The 21,858-nt window shown below is 41.6% G+C and overlaps 1 protein-coding gene across 1 annotated transcript in view; it reads right to left on the bottom strand.

Annotated features, from left to right (window-relative positions):
• Nucleotides 1-21,858, bottom strand: part of CFAP54 (cilia and flagella associated protein 54) — a 399,494-nt gene that overhangs the window by 183,521 nt on the left and 194,115 nt on the right. Inside the window, exons 35-39 of the mRNA XM_088453676.1 lie at nt 15,744-15,898; nt 12,227-12,408; nt 9,945-10,172; nt 3,184-3,407; nt 2,193-2,319 (exon numbers count right to left, since the gene is read on the bottom strand). Of these exons, the coding sequence (XP_088309802.1) occupies nt 2,193-2,319; nt 3,184-3,407; nt 9,945-10,172; nt 12,227-12,408; nt 15,744-15,898 (916 nt within the window). The remainder of the gene's footprint in view (nt 1-2,192; nt 2,320-3,183; nt 3,408-9,944; nt 10,173-12,226; nt 12,409-15,743; nt 15,899-21,858) is intronic.

Here is a 21,858-nt window from a genome sequence, read left to right as displayed (position 1 = left end):
CAGTGGATAGTTATTTAATTTCAGAAACATTCTAACAATTCTTATGGCCATTTTGTGCCATCATTATAACTCAATAATAAATAGACAATAAAGCTAATTTTATTAAATGTAAATATGCAGAGGAGTAAGATTGTGCTCAATAACCTATAATCTATATGTGTCAATAATCTATATGTTCTGCTAAACATAATTAATTAAACAGAAAAGTGTAGTAGAAAATGTTTCCTTTTTTTAGTACCAAAACAAATAGGAAATATACAAGGTTAAATGCAATCTCTCATTCGGAATGGGTATGAAATACCCATACCCATGGCCGGCGGTTTGATTCCCATCAGCGGCAGCCCGACAGGAGCAGAGTGCGACGCAGCGGAAGCCCGACAGCGCTGGAAATCCCGATCGTGGATAGGTAAGTATCCACTAACCTAACCTACCCTCCTAACCCTAACCCTCCTCAGGGGTGCCTAACCCTAACTTCTCCCCCAAGTGCCTAACCCTAATCCCCCCTCTAAGTGCCTAACCCTAACCACCCCCTTCCCCGCTACCTAAACCTAAGTCCCCCGGGGGGGTGCCTAACCCTAAGTCCCCCCCGGGGGTGCCTAACCCTAACCCTCCCTCCCCCTAGCCTAACCCTAACCCTCCCGGGGGGGTGCCTAACCCTAAGTCCCCCCCGGGAGCCCTAAACCTAACCCTCCCCCCCACCGCGGCTGTCTGCTCTCGGCGCCCGGCATCACTACGATCGTGATGCCGGGCGCCGGTTTCCCGGCGTCGGGGAAATGCGGGCGTCTACACCTAGATGCCTGGCATTTCACCCTCGGGTAGCCGGCTGCCGGTATATAGGCAGTCGGCATCCCGATTGCTTCCCTCTCATTCATCTGTAAGCATATTATTTCAGCATTGCATTATGTTACAGAACAGAGCATCATTAATGCATTTACACAGATTGCTAACACAACATGTTCCAGCACTGTAATTCTGTAACAGAAAAAAAAAGTCAGCAAATATAAATAAAAAATAAATTTTTCTAAAAATCAAATTCATTGATTAAGGAATTGGGATCAAATAATACATACAAACATCTACATCTGCACAAATATGTGCATCACTTCAATAAATGGGATGCCGGCATCAAAATCCCAACGGTAAGTATTAGGGTTAAGTTACATACATACTATACAATTATTAGGCCGATTTGCGAATAATAGGGTAATTGGCCTGATTTATTGTATAGTGTGTATGAACGATCATTTCAGCGTTTCACCAATAAAATGGTAAGAAAACATCCACAAACGCATTCTTTCCGTTATCTGATCTGTTGGTCAAGAACGAACATTTTGGCAGGGCCGTAACTAGGGCAGTGTGACCTGTGCCATGGCACAGGGCACCGCAGGGCAGGGGGCGCTGTTTTGATCTGTCAATTTTCCTGTTTATTATCATTCTCACTTGTAGCTTCCTCTGCTTTGATCCCCAGCATCTCCTGGCTTCCTTTATCTCTTACCTGGCCCTTCCCCATGAGGTCATGACCCTTTTCATGTGCACTATCTTATGTCCCTATTCAAAAAATGGGGGGGGCACCAATGCTCTCTATGGCACAGAGCACCAAAGAGTCTAGTTACGGCTCTGCATGTCGGCCTCAAATTCCTGATTTCAAGCAGTGAGTGTGCATTTTCAATAATCTGCCCATATTTCCTATGTTCTCCTGTCATTATGTCATTCTCCTTGTGGGTGGACATATGCAAAATCAGTGTGGTGTGATGAAAAATCGCTAGTTTCTATGGAAAAATTGCATAATGTGTAACACCAATCAATTCTCCGAAAAATCGCCCCATTCCTCGTCCGATCAAACAAATCTGACAGTGTGTAGCTAGCTTAAGGGGAGGGTTAGGTTTAAAGTTAGGGGTTAGGCACTAGGGCGAGGGTCAGGGATAGGCTTTGGGGGGAGGGTTAATGTTAGGCTGTGGGAGGGGAAGATTAGGGTTAGGCTGCGGGGGGGTTAGGGTTAGGTTGCGGGAAAGGTGGGTTAGGGGTTAGGCCACTTACCTTTGGGCGTCGGAATTCTGACTGTCGTGATGCCGCTGTCAGTATTATAACCACCGGCATATCGACCGCCGAGATCCTGTTCCCAAACCTTATAAACTGGGGAACATTTTTATACTTGAACTAAAATATGCAATAAATAGTAGCAAGTAACTAACCTTTCTGTCACTTTCCTCTGTAGCTCCAATGAAATATGTCTCAGAACCTTCTGTTTTAAATATTCTGCCAGCCAGCATCCTCTGTGCATGCACCAATACTGGAGTCACTTGCTCAGTAAATCTCTCACTGTAATTAGAATAAATATAAATTATATCGTATAAAACTATTGGGTGCATAAATAAATTCCAATCTTGCACAAATCATGGCTTGATGCACATCTGTAAAATAATTCTTAATCCAACATCTGCCCCCCAGTGATTTTGTTTTTCTGCAACTTGTCTTCCTATCTGAAACTAGAACTACAAACTGTGGCCCTGATTCAGAGCCAGACGCTCTGACAGAGTGCTCGCTCTGAATCAGGACCATCCCTCTGAATTTAAGAGCGGCCTTCTGGGTGACCCACAGCTATAGCGAGCGGCCAAAATGATGGTCGCGATGGTCAAGACCATCGCGACCATCAGGCTTGCGACGAAACCCTTGCGGTGGGGTCTCGTTGCCGCAAGCCCTGGAGTGCTTTTGGTTCTATCAGAGCCAAAAGCACTCCCACTGACATCACTAGTGATGTCAGTGGGGCCAGCCCCAGACGGTAGGCGTTCCCATGGGAACGCCTCCGTCTGAGCAGCCACGCCCCTGTGACAGCATGCCCACCAAAGAAGGCGTGCTGTCAATCACCATCGACAGCACGCCCCCTTTGGTGCGAGACCCATAATGACGGCTTGGCCATCATTATTCGGGTCTCGCGCATGCGCACGACGGAGCCGCCTCCGTCGTGCGCATGCGCACTTGGCCAACATCGACCCGCTTGCGAGCACTCAGCGCTCGTGAGCGTGTCTGAATTAGGCCCTGTGTCGCTACAAGACAAAAATGTCTAATATCTAGATATGAATACTTTATAATGCACTGCAAATGTATTTTCTGGAATTTCTTTTTCCCCATTTTTCAGTACGTGAAAAATGTTCATAAGATTATTTCTAAGACAATAATACTTACTGAGAGAGTAAATTGAACTGAACTGCTACATGTACCAAGGCTTCCCATCTTCTCATATTGTTTAAAACCTCTATGGCTTTAAGAACCAGATCCCTTATCCAGCGAATATCAATTACAGTGACATCATCAAAGGGATATTCAAAAGTCAGATTAGATCCGCCCTCCTCATCAGCAATGCCACCCATGCAGCTCGGGAAACTAAACTTTTCATCCTCATCGATAACCTAAGGGTTAAAATTGCATACTTTAACTTCTCAGAGAACTAATACAAATGCAAAATCAGATTTAGCAAGTATTATTACAGTATGCATTGTGTTGCTGCAATAATATAGCTATAGTTCTGTATTGTAAATGCAAACGTGATTGAAAACCTACTGCCATTAAAGCAGACCTTTCATCATCATGTAAAACTGCATTGGTAACATCAATAAGGATTTTCTTAGATCAATTATTCTAAACCTTTTAAAAATGAAAGAATAAAAACAGTTGGTAATATTCAGAGGCCAACAAAGACTTTAAAGCGTTGCTATTATGCAATTTTGAAAATTGTAACATCAAAAGAACAACCTAAGTAAAAAAGTCTAATTACAAGTATAGTTATTAGCACATACCATTTGTGACCAAAATAACTATGTAAAACTGTATTTTCAGGTTTTTACACTTCTGGCTATAAAGCCTTAAGCATTAGTTAAGATAGAGGATTGGTGAAGACATAGGCCCGTATTCAATTTGAGCCGAGCCGCGTTAATTTAACGCGGCCTGGACTTAACGCTGCCTTCGCCTGTTTTCCAGGCGTTAAAGTATCGCGCGCGTGTCCGTGTATCCCCGTATTCAATTTGAAAGTAGGCGAAAATGGGACCCGCAATACTTGGATCGGCGGTAGAAAAACTGGAATTTTCGGAAAATAATCCTAGGACCCCCCTAAAGATGTCCAGACATGGGGGATCACTATGGGTACCCCCATTTTTGGCTGCAAAAGAAAGTCGGGTTTTTAAATAGCCGTGGCAGGTGTTTTTTTTCCCGACTTTGAAGAAGTGATGCAGAAGAGCATTTAGCTTATTTTTTTCGTTTTGAAAAATGGTCCCATCAAATTTGGGGTACATGAAAATGGGTACTAGCATATTTTTAAGTCCCAAAACGCATTTTTTTAAAATTCTGCAAAAGTGCACCTGCCACGGATATTTGAAACCCCGACTTCTTTCAGTAGTTAAAAATGGGGGTACCCATAGTGATCCCCCATGTCTGCACATGTTTAGGGGGGTCCCTAGAATATTTCCCGCAAATTTCCATTTTGTTTAACCTGTAAAAAAAAGTAGTAAAAATTTACAAAAAAAATGACATAAGGTCTTCCCCCCCAAAAGCCAAACCAGCCCCAGGCTTGCCAGCCAGTGGTGGTTTCTAAAAATATGGGGAACAAAAAGTGTAGGGTTCACCGTATTTTAGAAACCAACACCAGGCTTCAGAGACTAGTGCTGGTTTTAAATATAGGGTGCAAAAAAGACGTGGGGTACCCCCTATATTTAAGACCAGCACCAGACCCAACCGACCAGGGTGTAATGCCACAGCCCGGAGACCCAATCACCGGGGCTCCAGGTGCAAAGCATTAGTATCCCAAATCGGTCAGCGCAAGCTGGTGATCTCGGGGGAGTTGGGGACCCCCCAAAGAAGGGTCTCCCCCCTCCCGAGCACCACAGGCTTGCGCTGAAGCCTGGGGCTCTTCCCCATACCCCTGGCTTGGTGGGTATGGAGGTAATGGGGGGGTCAAATAATGTAAAACTATTGTGTTTGCCTGCCATTTTGCACTTGTGGAACAACAAGTGCCAGCTGCCGGAAAATGCACGGAGCTGGCAGTCCCGAGAGCCAATCAGCGGCCGCGCTGACTGTAGAGCGGCCGCTGATTGGCTCCAGCAACTGACAGTTCCCACGTGGACGAGTCACACCACGTGGGAACTGTCAGTTGCCGAAGCCAATCAGCGGCCGTACTACAGTCAGCGCGGCCGCTGATTGGCTGATGGGACTGCAAAGCCCCGTTCAGTCCCGGCAGCTGCCATTCGGGAGCTATCAGTATGTGTGGCAACACACATACTGATAGCTAGTGCGTGGGTTGTGTATACTCATTTTGTTGTTTTGCCAAGTCCCGGGGGTGCTGCGGAGACCAGCGCCAGGATATAGATGAGTATGAATTCTTCTTTGCAGTGCCATGTTTTAAGGATCTACTGGAGAAGGGGACAGATTCATCTGGTATAGGTAAGTATGTGTGAATGGGTAGGTGTGTGTTATAAAGTTATACTGTCACGGTGTGTGTGTTTTGTCTTTTTTTAACTATTTATTTTACAGTGAAGTTACAGGTGCTGCATGTCTGCTGGCACTTGTTCCACAAGTGCAAAATGGCAGGCATGCTGGCACTTGTAGTTCCACTGTAAAACACAATAGTTTAACATTATTTGGCCCCCCCATTACCTCCATACCCACCAAGCCAGGGGTATGGGGAAGAGTCCCAGGCTTCAGCGTAAGCCTGTGGTGCTCGGGAGGTGGGGGGGCCCTTCTTTGGGGGGTCCCCGACTCCCCCGAGATCACCGGCTTGCACTGACCGATTTGGGGTGCTAATGCTTTGGACCTGGAGCCCCGGTGATTGGGTCTCCGGGCTGTGGCATTACACCCCGGTCGGTTGGGTCTAGTGCTGGTCTTAAATATAGGGAGTACCCCACATCTTTTTTGCCCCCTATACTTAAAACCAGCACTAGTCCCTGCAGCCTGGTGTTGGTTTCTAAAATACGGTGGAACCCTACAATTTTGTTCCCCATATTTTTAGAAACCACCACTGGCTGGCAAGCCTGGGGCTGGTTTGGCTTTTGGGGGGGGGGGACCTTATGTATTTTTTTTGTAAATTTTTACTACTTTTTTTTACAGGTTTAACAGAACGGGAATTTTTGGGAAATATTCGAGGGACCCCCCTAAAGATGTGCAGACATGGGGGATCACTATGGGTACCCTCATTTTTAACTACTGAAGGAAGTCGGGGTTTCAAATAGCCGTGGCAGGTGCATAAATGCGGCTTTGAATAAGGTGATGCAGAAGAGCATTTAGAAGTTTTTTTAGGGCAAAACAACTATGGCCATCAAATTTGGGGTACTTGAAAATGGGGTTCAGCATATTTTAAAGTTGCTAAAGTGACTTAAAAAATTGTGAAAAACCCACCTGCCGCAAACACTTGCAATCAAAAAAACACTTGGGGCATACTTGGGAACCCCCCCCCAGAGTCAAGTTCGCTATTTTTTACATTTGTACCCCAACTTTTTTTTTTTTCGCCCCCTTTTTCAAAGTACATTTTTGGGGTGTCCTTAATTTTTTTAAAGAATTTTTTTGACACAGATTACCTTTGGGGGACTGTCTGAAGGCTGCATGGGGGTTCCCGAAACATTGCACCCCAAAACCCCAATTCTGCACTTTTTAACGCCTGTCATTCATAGGCGATACTTTACCGCCTATTACATTGCATTCACTTAACGCCTAGGCGGAAAGTCTTTAAAATTGAATATGGAGGAAAACTAAAACAGGCGATAATGACGTCATCGGCGGTAAATTACCGCGAATCCGGACTTAACGCCTCAAATTGAATACGGCCCTTAAGGTCCTATGACATATGTGCTCTGACTCACGGAAAGATGGGAGGTATGCCTGGTGCCACACGCAATAGAGGCAGATGCCTCCAGTGCATGTGACAAAACAAGGGTATTGTAGGAGCAGATGAGGGGCTTTGGGGATAGCCTACTACTTAGTACTAAGCATGCCCACTGAGGGCGTGGATATGCCCAAAGTATGCCAAGGCCAAACTTCTGTGAGGCGATTTAAATTTTTCATAATATTGGGAGACATGCAATTGAAGTGTTTCAACAGATTTATATATCCTCCAAAGCACTGCTAAGTCCATTGTAAATACATGTGAAAGAATATGATACAACTTTAGGTCCGATTTAGAGTACGCCTCAATGTGCGACCTTGATCATACTCATACAATTATATTCACAAAATTGCAGCCTGATGCATTTATTATAATTTGCACACATAATTTTTGGGGTGAAAAACAAATATGTAATTAGTGGCCAAATTAAGTTAATTAAAAACTTTGTTTTGCCTGATTAGTCATTAAGGGGGGTGTCCTAGTAGTTCTGAACCAAGTCCTGACATTTTTAGTTAAAAATAGGGGTTTTATACAACTTTTCACCTACTCAGGAAGTGGTGAAAACTTTTCCCAGCAAAGAGGGAGAATTCATACCCGGGAAAAGTCGCGATAAGTACAAATTCGCACAAAAAGCTGTTTTTGCGGAAAAGCGGTTATCACGGCTAATGCCTCACAAATAGTATGTACAAGGCAGTATAGTCACAAGTTCTAGTGAGAGAGTAGGCACATGACTAAAGCAGGGGTGGGGAACCATTTTTCTGCCGTGGGTCATTTTGATATATATATATAACATTTTTCGCGGGCCTGGTGCAGGCCACACCCCATCCGTGTGTCACACAGGACGGGGCCACAATCGCCGGTGATTAAAGCAATGCCTGGAGCATCCTAAGGATGCTCCGGGGAGCTGTAAGGGCAGCAGTGTGACCGTCTGAAGCGTCCTAAGGAAACTCCAGGCGGCACTGCTGCATAGAATCTGGCTGCAGGGTGCCATTCTAGGCACCCTGCTAGCCAGACAAGGCTTGCAGAAAAAAGCTCAGAGGGCCAAACCAAATTATTCCGTGGGCCTTATACAGCCCCCAGGCCTGAGGTTCCCCATCCCTGCTCTAAAGGTTGGTTTCTTCGGTGACTATGTAAACAAATGTGAGATGAGTTCTGTTCATATGAACACAGATCATAAGATCCCATATACAAAAGACACAAAGTGTCCATGGAAACAAACACTAGTAAGGAAGCTTTTATAGTACCTAATAATAATAAACAGAAGGAAAATAGGAAATGAGCTTGGGAAATAGTAATGCCTTCTGGCTATCCAGAGTTTCTTGGAGACAGTATTGAATAATGTGCAGCAAGAAACTTGCCAACAGCCTTATTCCTCTTATTCGCTCTGCTGTAAGGACATTTTTAACTGACTGGACAAAAAGTAACATTTTACTTCGACTATCTGTGGTACGACTTCATTATTATTTGCCAAACTTACAATTTACACACATGATCCTCCTTGTGTTTTAAATATAATAAACTAAGGGCCATATCCAATTAGCCGCAATAACGTCTTTCTCCCCAATAAGTTTCCACATATGTCTGCAAAGTTACTGAGTCAGATAGACGCACAGTGCAGAGGTCTTGACGGAGAATCATCTATGTACATAAACTAAGTCTAATAAAGAAGGTTTTGTTTATTCTTTAAGTACTACACAAGAAATGCTCAGATCAGAGAGAGTTCAGGGCAATGTATAAGGACCCCATCCAAATTCTATCATACTTTTAAGGGCAACACCTAGGGAAATATAAATGGCCCCATGGGTCCAATTCAATTACCTGGGAATGCTGTCGGAATATGTCTCAGAGGTTGATTTTTACTCAGAGACTATAGAGGTGGAAACAAAGAGCATACATTTAATTAAAAGTACTAGATACCTTTAAGAAAAGGTGAATTCTGGCTTAAAGGTGACTGGTGCAAATTAAAACAGGGTGTTCTCCTCTCACCTGGGAGTAGAGGGCTTGCACACTGGACCTCTAACGCGTTTCTGTGGCCTCCTTAGCGGTGGTTTCTTCAGAGGGATGATTGTGTGTGTATAAAAGTGCCATCACCTGACGTTTCATCTGGTGTTTTGGGAATAAATTACTACTCCGGTAACTCCACATGGTGTTATGGAATGAAAACTAATCCTGCAATTGTCCTTTCATTTGAAAGAAGTGCAACATTGGATATAATTGCTTGGTACATCCGGAACAATTACTCTACTTTGAGACACTATATATAAATTATATATAATATCAGGTATCAGGTAATATCAGGTATATCTATACTATCACTATCTATACTATGGATCTGACTATACTGTAATTTAGGGATTGTATTTATGATTGTATATTTTACTACTAAAGGATTTATATTAATTTTTTACACAGTCTGAATAAGCGCTCTTCTTAAAGGTATCTAATACTTTTAATTAAATGCATACTCATGATAAAGCAATTATCAGCATTGCGGTGTAGAAGCTGCTAATTGTAAAGGTGATCATCAACTAATCAATTTGTTAATTTTTTTGCTCCCAAATTTATATATTTTGTTTAATTTAGAAGCTGAGATCAGTCTACTATAGTTACACTTGTACTGTAATTGAATAACCCCCTGTGTGTGTTGAGAAACATTACCAGAAGATATCTGTGATGCAAAAGGATAAATGATACACATCAGACTCAACGAGGAATTAAATAATTTAACAAAGTTATTGGGTCATTCCACGTCAAGTGGACCGATTTTGACGATCGTCCCCACCTGCTGATTGTGCACTGTGGAGTCGGTGACAGTTGCACCCACCTCCACTTTGAAGGCCATAGTTTTGCTACTATTGCATATTGTGAACTAAAATTTTCCCAAAGTTATTTTGACATAGTGACATATATACAAATCTTCATGTGAAATTGGAATCCAAGAACATTTGGCTTAGGGTCTTGAATTTCAATTTCACACAAAGGAATGGCTCAAATTAACCCAATTAATGAATAGTTTCCTTTTTTTTTTTACAATACAATTTCTTTGGTTACAAGCAAAAGAAAAAAGTTACAAAAATACCTGCACAGATCCAGTATTTTGGAGGGCGACTATCATGTCGAGAATCATATCTGCTGCAAAATACAATGGCATCCATATTTCCTTGTTCAGAAGATCTCTTGTTATAGGAAACAATCCTTCTGTGGCTTCAAATTGTTTTGTAATTAACTGTAACTCAAGGACAAGGTTCCAAAGTACTCGACTAGCATTCTGAAGTAATGTCCAGTGTCCTCCACGATGTGCTAAAACCTAAATATTTCATACACATAACCTTAATTCTGAAGCCAAAGCAATTTTTGTATTTGTATCTTATTATTTAATTTGATGTTCACTAAATGACAAACGGAATCATCAAAATAGAAACACTTGAAGGATAACTCCGTCTATAGTGGAACCCCCATTAATCACACATGCCCACTACATATACTATAAGAATAGTGGAAAATTCTGGGTCTATGATTGATTAAGGATGAGATCTAATAAAAGTAGTTATGCTTTAAAATTGAGAAATAATCATATTTACTTTATAAAGTTACCTTCACTATATGTACAATAATCATATTTACATCCAACATGATCACGGCAGGTTTTCTAATTGGAGATGTACAAGAACTACAATGATAAACTATGGCCAGCAATAGATACTTAGCAGATTAGTTAAACAATAGGGGCTTTGGCAGTATTCCATGGTCCAGGCTTTACAAAAAAAAAGACATTGTCAGAGCTATGACTATATACTGTGGAATAATTGTAATCACTGACCAAAACACTAAAACCAATACGCGAAGATGAATCCAGATCCGAAACCAAAACCAAAACAGGGGTCCACGCACATCTCTAATTTAAGTACAGTATGCTTTTGCTTCAGTTTGCTTTACAGTAGACAACATTGTTGGGCACAGAGGTTCATTTTAAATGGGGTGAGGCATGGAGTTTTTAGGTTCTCCTTGTGCTTGCATGGGTCTCTCCCCCAAAGTACAAAAACAGGCTGCTGTCAAAACTGGATTGCAGTGAGTTTGTTGCATGAAATTTAGATTGTAAACTCCAATGAGACAGGTGCTTTACTATTCTCTGTACAGCACTGCGCAATATGGTAGTGCTATATAAACTTATATTTACCTAATTGTGTCACTCTAGTACATGCCATATGTCACTCTCCAGCTGCTTTTTATATTATCTACCTACAGATGTGCCCACATGCACATATCCTCAATTCGGCCAAATAGCCCCACCTGTCGTGCCATGGACTTTGTGATTTAGCAGCACCAAGCGTCCAGCCAGATACTTTTTCACAAAATATGGATGTTTTACACAACACTGTGACAATTGTATACTGCACGGGTACCCTGAATACTGACCCTGTCATTTGATGTAGCTTCTGTGTGCGACTCAGTAACTAATCTGGGTATAAAGGCAAAAGTTAGAGGTCCGATACCAGTGACCTGTGCCATGCCTCACGCCACGGATCATTATGCTTAATTAGTGGTTTTATACCAACTCCTTTGGTATAAAATTACTAATCCTAAGTACCTAGGACACTATAAGCAACTTTGTATGTGGCTACAATGTGAATAAGATGCATATTTAAGGAAAAGTACTAAAGCACCCCCATGGTGTAGCTTCTAAGTCGTGCCAGGCATCTCTAAAAGGATAGTAGTATGAAGACACATCTGAGGCAATAAACTAGAGATGTGCAGGCTCTGATTAGTTTGAATTTTCCCGCCAAATTTGGATTTATTTATTTTTCCCGCCAAAAATCTGGTCTCAGAATGAGGAAAACATTATCTGTCATGGACAAACATCATCTTTCATCACAAAAGTCCAAGAAAGATGATGTTTGTCCATGAAAGATGACGTTTTGCCTCTTTCATAGCCCTGATTTTTGGCAGGAAAAATCTGAATTTGACGGGAAAATCAGAACTGATCCAAGGCTGCACATCTCTAACTTTAACATGTAGCAATGCGGGTAAATGCAATACTATTTAAAAATTACCTGAAAATAAAACATTAACAAATATGAATACAAATATCTACTTTAATAATATACTGTAGCTGCTGTTGTAAACAAGCATTGACCATAAGATTTATTAGCCAGTTAGCATAACCCATGACTGCAAGAATTACATATTTCCCCTTTAAAATTATTTTAATGCTCAAAATATAATCATTTATTCTATAAAAGCAGAATAAGCAGATATTTGATCATTTGCAGACATTTAAATAATTCAAAGAAACAAGTGAATTTGATTGGGACTGAAAGCAGGGCAGGAAAAAACAAACTTAGGTCTATTAGAATGTCTCACCACAGCTCTTTTAAGGTGAATACAAATATTTCCAAGATGATTCAGAAGAATAACTGAGGACATGTTTATTTTTGCTTGCTTTTTTGTAAGCAGAGATGGAGTTTCAATGTCATTTGTCATCTGTGTACGTGCAGAATCCATGTCACTGCGTATTGTACTTGGATTAGAATAGTCGACTGAATCTAAATAATAACGTAAAAATAGACTGATGAATACTGGAACAAGTACATACAACCATAACAGCAAGTGCCGCGTGTCCTCCAGATTAACAAGTTTGCCCTAGCTGTACAACTATATAGAATAATCATTTTGGAATAAATTGATAAAAGTGGTTTATATTCATAGGCTTAAATATATACAGTGAATTTTACCCTAATTTATTCATACCAAACAAAATATATTAGCAGACTGCTAATGTGACTTAATAGTGTTCAATGGCAATTTTTTATTAAAATGTTAATAGTTAATATAAAACATGAATTGATATCAGCACATCTGAATGGGTTGGGTACGATATCCCGCCGATGACCATCCGGACGGTCACAATAGCGGCAACGGGATCTCGACGGTCAAAACCCCAATGAATTTAGTGAGTATTCTCTGTAACCCACCCCTCCTGCAGCTGAACCCTAACCGTTCCCTTCGGCAGCCTAACCCTAACCGTTCCCTTTGGCAGCCTAATCCTAACTGTCCCCTACCGCAGCCTAACCCTGACCCTCACCCTAGTGCCTAACCCTGAACCTAATCCTATTTGTAATACCATCGCAAATTTGTCTGTACTTTGACTATTGGGATTCTACTGCAGGTATTTTGACTGTCGGGATTCTGCTGCAGGTATTGTGACCATCGGGATTCTGCTGCAGGTATTGTGACCATCGGGATTATGCTGCAGGTATTGTGATCATTGGGATGGTCACCACCGGGATCCTGACTACATCCCCATCTGGGTAGGTAACTTCCCAAGTTGTGTGGTCATCCTGAACTTCAAGCTGTTGGTATTCATACAATCTTGCCTGATTACTTCCGTTACCTGTTTCTTGTGTGCATTTCCCATCTTCCCTAATCACACTGATGAACACATCTGTCAGCAGTCCTCTCTGCCTTCTCCTCTGTCACACTGGTATGCAGTCGGGATGCCGACCGCCGGCTTCCCGACTGTCAAATCCCGGCAGGGTACTAATGACAGTCATCGAAATCCCGACGCCTGTCATTAGACCTACCCCGGGAGCCCGACGCCCGGCATACCGAAAGAAAGTAAGCCGCGCACCGAGCGTGGATAGCTGCGGGGGGGGGGGGGAGAGATAGTTTTCAGGGCTCACGGGGGACTTAGGGTTAGGCACCCTCTGGAGGGTTGGGGTAGGGGAAGGGGGGTTGGCGATAGGCACCTCTGGGGGGGGTGCTAGGGTTAGGCACCCCCCCCCAGGAGTCTTGGGTTTAGGGTGATGGGAAGGGGGGTTAGTTTTAGGCGCTTACAGGGAGGGCTAGGGTTAGGCACTAGGGGGGGAGGTTAGGGTTAGGCACCCCTAAAGGAGGGTTAGGAGGGGGAGAGGGTTAGCAATAGTTAAAATACTTACCTTTGGGATTTTAATGGCTGTCGGTCTTCTGCTGTTGGGATTTGAACCGTCGGACATATGTCCGGCGGTCATTCATACCGATCCCAGTTAATTATACTGATGAGCATCTGAATGCAAAGCATTTTCATGGTTGCTCCCACTCCTACTTACATCACTAATGGACATATGGAAACAAGAGCGAGTGGCAGGACAAACACAATGAACAAAATGACTGTAGAATAACATTGCATAGAGAAGTGAGCAGGTCAGTGTGACGGGATCGGTATGAATGACCACCGGACATATGCATTATCTTAATCCTCCCTCTTACTATAAACTGCTCTCTCACCACTATCATAATCATTTTTCAAGCCTCCAAAAGAATGGAAAAGTCACCTATGACAAACTGTCAGCTTCTACCTACTGTATCATGTTATAGAAAGTACTTGATAAATGCTAGCTATAAGCTAATTGGTTCCTATGTGTAACTTCTCCACTTTTCCACTCTTTAGGAAGCTTGATACATCTCCCCCTGTGTCTTGACCATTCAATTTCTCTGATGCCCTTCCCACACTGTTTATAATTCAAGCTGCCACCATCCTGAACCACCTATCCAGGCACTTAAGTGAGAGCCTGATTCAGAGCCGGAAACTCTAAAAGAATTTTTTTTTCTGGAGCGGCCTCCTGGCCGCTCGCATAGCTGTGTGTGACCACCCACAGCTATAGTGAGCAGCCAGGTTGATGGTCGCGATGGTCAAGACCATTGCGTCCATCGGACTTGCGACGAGACCCATGTGGTAGGGTCTCGTGGCGACAAGCCCCAGAGAGCTTTCGGCTCTAACAGAGCCGGAAGCTCTCCCACTGACATCACTGGTGATGTCAGTGGGGCCGCCCCCAAACTGCAAGCGTTCCGTTGGGAACGCCTCCGTCTGGCTGGCCACCCCCCCCGGCTGCCCACCAAACGGGGCGAGCTGTCACTCACCATCGACAGCTCGTCCCCTTTGGTGCGAGACCCGGAGCGACGGAGCACCCGGCTCTGTCGTGCGCGTGCCCAGTGGGCAAACATCGACCCGGCTGCGAGCGCTCACCGCTTGCGACCGGTTCTGAATCAGGCCCAGAGACCAAATGCGAATGCATATCTTCCTACCATCCAGAATTCAGTGGAACAGTCTCTATGTGAGGGCTCTGTCACACTGTCACATCGTGACTGCATGGTCTCAATTGCCGGGAAGGCATGTTTGTCCACTGCGGGGCAGCAGTGAATGGGTGATTTGTTCTCCTCTCATTGGTCAGTATGGCAGTAAAAGGTTTGCAGAAGGCGTCCACACTAGACAAGGGGCATCCTAGCACTTTTCTGCACTAGGCATGATCCTAGGATTCTTATCACACCATCTGATGAGAAAGCTGCTCTATGTGTTTTTCACCTGTATTCACAAAGGAGGAAATAGCAATAGTCTATGCACATTACTTAATGTTACTTGTCTAACACAGGAAAAGATAAAGCACCTGGCACAGATGGCATCCACCCTTGTATGACAAAGAAACCATGTGCATGTATGGGAATAATTCAATGAAAAGCCTTAAGATGTTCTAAGAACAGAAGACTAGAATATTACAAACAAGAAAGAAGACTATTTGTATTATCTAGATTTAATCAATTCACAAATTACTTTCCATTATTATTTATTAATCATGAACAATGAATTAATAAATGTCACCTGGTAAGTGTACAAATGATGGGTAGCTGTAACATACAGATATGCTTTAGTCATTTCAATAGCAGCAAATGGCTAAAGGCTTGTTTTTTTCAAAGCACTCGCTGTGCAGTCCCTTAGAGTTGAAGCTATTACACAGGCAATTTGCAATTCAGTGGAGGCGTTTTGAGAATGCAATTACAGTGCTGCGTAAATGCAAAAACATTGTAAAATATTGGACATTGTGGTTTAAATTTATACAGTGTTTACCGGTGAGTTTAGCATCTGGTGGAAGATCTAGTTTAAGTGAAGGATGAAGGTGACCTGGGCTAGACATTTGCTCTTCTTCTGCATTTGTATCTGTTGCCATGACTACAGTGCCAGCATGATGCAAAGTGAATAATTCAGGATTCAGGACTCTGTAGCTGCACAAACACAGAAAAGACACATGTAAAGAACCAAAACAAATGTTTCTTGTGAGCAATTCATTTAGTCACAACAATGTGAAAAACAGGCAATTTTCCACTTACCTAGCAACTTGAAGCAAAAGCAAGTACAATGTAGCTGTACTATGAAATAGTCTGCATTTATAATGTAATATTCAATAAAGTAATGAGTATCAGTGTTTATAAGCTTGACCCTAAAAGAGTTCTGCTTCAGCCCACGTACTGTTCTGCTGATGCAGTATTTCATTGGCACTGTTTTTCCAGCTGGTGTATCAGAGTTACCATGACCATACATTAGGTTTGTCTATATTTATTTAGCAAAAAACAAGTTACACAGTAGTCAAATGCTATTCCATTTTATTCAGCTCATGACTTCATTGTCCTATGATAACCAGTTATAATCCAAATATGTGTTATGGTGCATACACACGGTTAAAAATCGTTCAATAGTTCATGTCTGAAAGAAAAATCTGACATGTGTGCAACGATGAATGATGCGTGTTCCCGTTTGTCAGATAACGATATCTGACATCTGATGTGTTTGCAGTCAGTTTTGGACGATTTCCATTCATTTTAATGCAATCAAAAATAGTTCAATCGTTTGCAAATCGTTCATCTGACATATCTGATCGTGTGTATGCACCATAAGTGTGACAGCTATTATATTACTTTGTGAGCTTTGTTTTAAACATCAAAGAAAATAATCATAGTTAGTACATGGAAACTATAATTTAAAGTGTTGTGTGTTAAATATAACATGTGACTCAATACAAGCTCATAGCAAATACCAAAAGTCTGAATACTGTCTTGTTTCTGTGTTTTTTGGTGATTTTATCGAGCTGGGATCTGACTTATTGGGGGCAATGTAAAGGGCTGCCATTTGGCTGGTTTTGCTTTTCATAAAAAAGCCCTAATATTTCTATTGTCAACTTTATGACTATATAAACATGTCAAATGTTGATATTTTAACCATGTAGACATGGTGCAGGTGTTGACATGTAGCATATCAGCATTTTAAACATGTCGACTTGTGGTGTCAACATAATGAGTCAATGTCGGCATAATGACTGCATACCAGTGGACTGAATTAAAATGTATGCACAATGATCATGGGTAATAGATATTGGCTACTGATATGTATACTACATCCATTCTAATTGTGCTCCTGCTCAGTGTCTATTCTGCACTCATCATGTGTTTAACATTGTATACAATATCTTCATCGATTACTGTTAAACACAAGTAAGGTAACTAGAAACAACAGTTCAAGACACTATAAGTAACAAAGTATAAACATTTTAAAGTTATGCTGATTCTCTTTCATAACAACTTTTTGAACATTTGACATAACTCTGTTTTAGAGAATTCTCATCTACATCATCACAAACACCTTGGGGAGGAATCTTTCGTCAAGTGAAACTTTTGCTGCCTCTTTTTGATTTCTCATAAAAAGTAGATCAATAACTTGAGCTCTCGTAGCAAATGTAATAGCAACTAGAAAAATTCCAATCTGACCAAAGTAATTGGTTTAAACGTAGGTTGTGAAGATTCATACTGAGTTCCCAGGAGAGATGGGGAAAACAAGAAGACCATTTTCTAATAAATATCCTAATAACAGTGGTTAAACCTGTGTGCAAATCTGCTCTCTTGGTGCAGTGTTATTTGGTTGTGTCACACAAAAAAAGTCTATTTGGTAAATTGCATGTGGTACTCAGAGAAAAAAGACCCAAAAGTGAAGCACTAGACTTGCATGATAAAACTGAACCTGCAATATGAGATTGTCATGTCACACTCACAGTTTTACTACATTGATGTATGTGAGATCTCACAGGACAATAATTCTCAATTATGTGCCCAATACAATGAGTTATAATGATTTGACTAATTGCTCAGGACTTCCACAGACCAATAAAAAAAAGCAAAAGAAAAAATTATTTCTGTCCCATTAAGTAAGCCTGTCCTAAATGTCAAAGCCATCCTTAAGGGGCCTATCCATTAGCAGATAAATTTGAACGATGAATGATTTATCGTTCAGTCATTCAATTTATCTGCTAATGGATAGGCTCTGAACGATAAAAATGCGCACTCCCGCGGCCGACAAATTGGGTCTTTTGTCTCTCCAACATGTTGGTCAATTATCGTTTATCGCTGACAGATATTAGAAATATCTGTCGCGGTAAACGACGAACGATGAACGATTTTTTTATGAAAATGAATAGAAGCATAAAAAAAATCCACTCCCAGAATGATGTCATGCAATATCGTTCATCATTTGCAAAAAAATCTGTCGGGTACATGACAGATATCTGTCACAGCAGCCCCAAGAATTTTCAAAAGATAAATCTTTTGTCTTTCAAAAAGATCTGCTAATGGATAGGCCCCTTTAAAGTAGCTATTCCTGCTATGTTGATAACTTTCTGTCACTCTGATAAGAGAACACATTTATTCTGTAGTAGAAAGTTGTTTACAAGAATCTGTGTTTCTTCAGTACAGTAGCCTCTGCTTCCCAATAGGTGCCCCATAACCCTTAATGTGGGATATCGTTCATTTTCACTTTAGTTTCTAATCATGTTTATTGCACATTTCTTTGGTCTAATTTTTGAAGGTGAGTACACACACAGCGATGTAAGTAATGAACGATTTTCGTTGAATGATTTTCGTTCACTTTTTCCCTTGAAAAAGTGAACGAAAATCGTTTTACAAAGTAGTTGGTTTTACTTTACATAATAAAAGATTTTGTGTGTTTAATGAAAAATTTTGCAACTTCTATTGAAAATTGTTCAGCTGGCCAGTCTGACTGAACTACAAACTACAATCGACAAACGTGAATGCACATGAACGATAATCGTTTTACACTGAACGATTTTTTGAACGATTGAATGATAACGACGTCGTTATAGTTAAATCGTTCAAAAAATCGTTGTGTGTGCACGCACCTTAATTCTTATAACCAGTTCAAGAAATAGGAAAAAAAATCACTGATATCGTTTTAAAAATGAAAATAATGAGCAGGCCCTACTAGAGGTGGGGTCTAGGGGGAAAATTCTCCCAGCAGGGGGCCTCAATATTTTCCAATAAAAGTTCAAACCTAACACTTAAACATGTTAATTGGTTAAATTGGCATAACGAGCAGCAGCGCATGCGCTTATTGCTCTCTCTGTGCATGATGCATCTATCTACACAGATACAAGAGAACATCACTTGTCCTTGAGATTTTGCAAGGGAAGTTTATCATCAGGAAACTGGACTGTACTGTAAGATGTTCTACATCTACTCAAGGAATTGCAGAATTGGTGTGTTAGGTATTATTACAATGCTCACGCTTGCATAGATTCAACAGGTTTTGTTTTTATTAAAACATTTTAAAATATCACTTTTTTTTACATGAGCAACTGGACACTTTTAAAAATAAAATTGTATAAATTATGTAACAGGGCCGTAACTAGGGAGGCGCGGCTGGTGCGCTAGCGCAGAGCGCATGCTGCCCTGGGGATGGAACCTTCCGCCTGGCTAATTTTCTGCAGTCTCCCTCGGCTCCCGCAGGGCTGTCAAAACTTCAGTAGAGGAGAGGAAGAGAAAGTGACGGCTGAGAACGGGGCGGGGTTACATGGACTGAGTAGCAGCTGACTCACAGGGAGGAGGAGGAGCTGCAGCCAGAAAGACTCACTGTTTTCTGAAGTAAATGTATGTTTGATTACTGGGTTAGAATTAGGGTAAGTGTGTGATTGCTGGGGTAGAATTATGGTAAGTGTGTGTGTGTGACTGCTGGGGTAGAATCATACTTGCCAACTCTCCCTGATTGTCAGGGTGACTCCCTGAAATAGTAGCAATCTCCCTGACTCCCTGAAGAGTCCAGCAATAAATCACTCTGTATTTGCTATAAATCTAAAGAATAAATCCTCTCAAATCCTCCTTCTTCAGAAAACATCTCCAAGGAACATATCCATCCAGGTTACTGAAGTGTTAATTCAAAGACATTGTGGTGGCGCATCCTAAAGACCTCTAAACTCTCTCTGTCTCTCATATATATATACATATATATATATATATATATATATATTGTGACATGATCGGGGTAGGGGTCCCTTTCCTGGGGTAGGTGGACACCTCCTTACACACAGCAGCCAGGAAACAGCACTACAGTCGTGGGTTTTCGTGCAAGCTGGTCGGCACCAATTTTTATTGTGCAACTCTAATAGTCAAATAAACCAAACATAAAACAAATCCTAGCTTGGCTGGGCACTGGCTAGACAGATAATTTCCTCTCTACAAGTGGCAAGGCCTACTGCCTCACCACAAACACAGCTCTTTCAAAAAGGTCCTAGTGTCTCTGAACAAAACCTCAGTGTCTGTTCTCCCCAGGGTGTGTGAGACCCTGCATCTAAACTCTTACGCAGCTATATTGAGCCACTTCTTGGTGTAATCCTAATTAGCCTGCTCTCAGGCTGAAAGGTCTAACACCTGAAACGGCCCTGTGGATGGAGCCCTCCCTTCTCTCTCACATCCATACCCCCAGGACCCATTGTCCAGCTTTTACCAAAAGCCGACCCTCAAATCTGTTTGTAAAACAGACTTTTCCTGGGGGTTAAAATACATATTACAGGAATCTGGGACACATATACATGCATCCCTAACTTCTCCAGTGTTTCTATCACATTATATATATAAATATACATATATATATATATATATATATATATATATATAATGATAATGATGTCCTCCACGACATGTCAGTCGACGGCGACTCCCTGACATAATTTTCTAACGTGCGCTCTTAAGTGACTAGCGAAGCCGAACTTGGTCTTGAAAATGCTCAATAAAATACATAGCATGCTGTATGAATATGTAAAATAATGGACATATTTGCTTCCCATCCTGCTTTTTCACAGCATATGTCTTATCATTTGGTCTTTATTTTTTAATTTGTGTATGCAGCACCTGCTGCATATCTGGGTTTTGTTCATACACTTTTTTGGTTTATATATCCATTATGTATTATTCACTATTTGTCTTCATTATGTCCTGCCCATATTTATTGCACCGCACTTCCGTGCATCTCGTGGACTTACCTTTATTGCATCTATAACCACTAGACCTTGTGTCCATTATTTACATATTCATACAGCAAACTATGTATTTTATTGAGCATTGTTTTAAATGGGTTACTTTGATTGCTGTTTTGTTCTGCCCCACGCAGCGCTCACACAGAGCCGGGTTGCCATGGTAATCTATAGTGACACCCGACGCTCGTGTGAGCCGTGTCATGACACATGGTCTCCTGTCAGAGCCGGGTTCCTTGGAAACCAACATGCGGCACCTGGAGCTCTCGATAGCCACGTCATCACGTGCCGGTCCCGCCTCTATGACGTTGTTCACTTGGCGGGCGGGAAGGTAATCAAGCATGGACATTATGGGATGTCACTGGGTATTTAGGTATGTTGTGTATCTGTTCACTGTTGTTCTTGAGAAAAGTCACACAGACTGAAACGTTGAACGCAGATCCTTTGGAGTCGTGAGTCTTATTTATTTCAAGTCCTGTGAGTGGCGCTGTTTTTCTCTGCATATACTTGGTTCATTAACCAATTGAGGGCACCCAGGTGAGTACAGCCTATATTGTGGAGTGCCGGCATTACCATTATATATATATATATATATATATATATATAGCAAAATTGACCCGGCACTCCACGGACCAAACCAAATATCACTTGCTGTGGTGCCCTCCTAAGGGTACTAGCCCCATATGCAAACAACGGAAAGAGGTGGCACTCAACAGACTTAATAAAGGATATTTTTTATCAACAAGTCTGTTGAGTGCCACCTCTTTCCGTTGTTTATATATATATATATATATATATATATATATAGTCTTGGCTAAAATATGTGTCAATATTATTGTTGTTCTAACAAAAATATGGCAGATACATCTTTCATGA

Source organism: Taudactylus pleione, unplaced genomic scaffold (assembly GCF_031769625.1).
Source record: "Taudactylus pleione unplaced genomic scaffold, aTauple2 ptg000040l, whole genome shotgun sequence".
Classification (NCBI taxonomy): Eukaryota; Metazoa; Chordata; class Amphibia; order Anura; family Myobatrachidae; genus Taudactylus; species Taudactylus pleione.
This window is presented reverse-complemented; position numbering and strand designations above follow the sequence as displayed.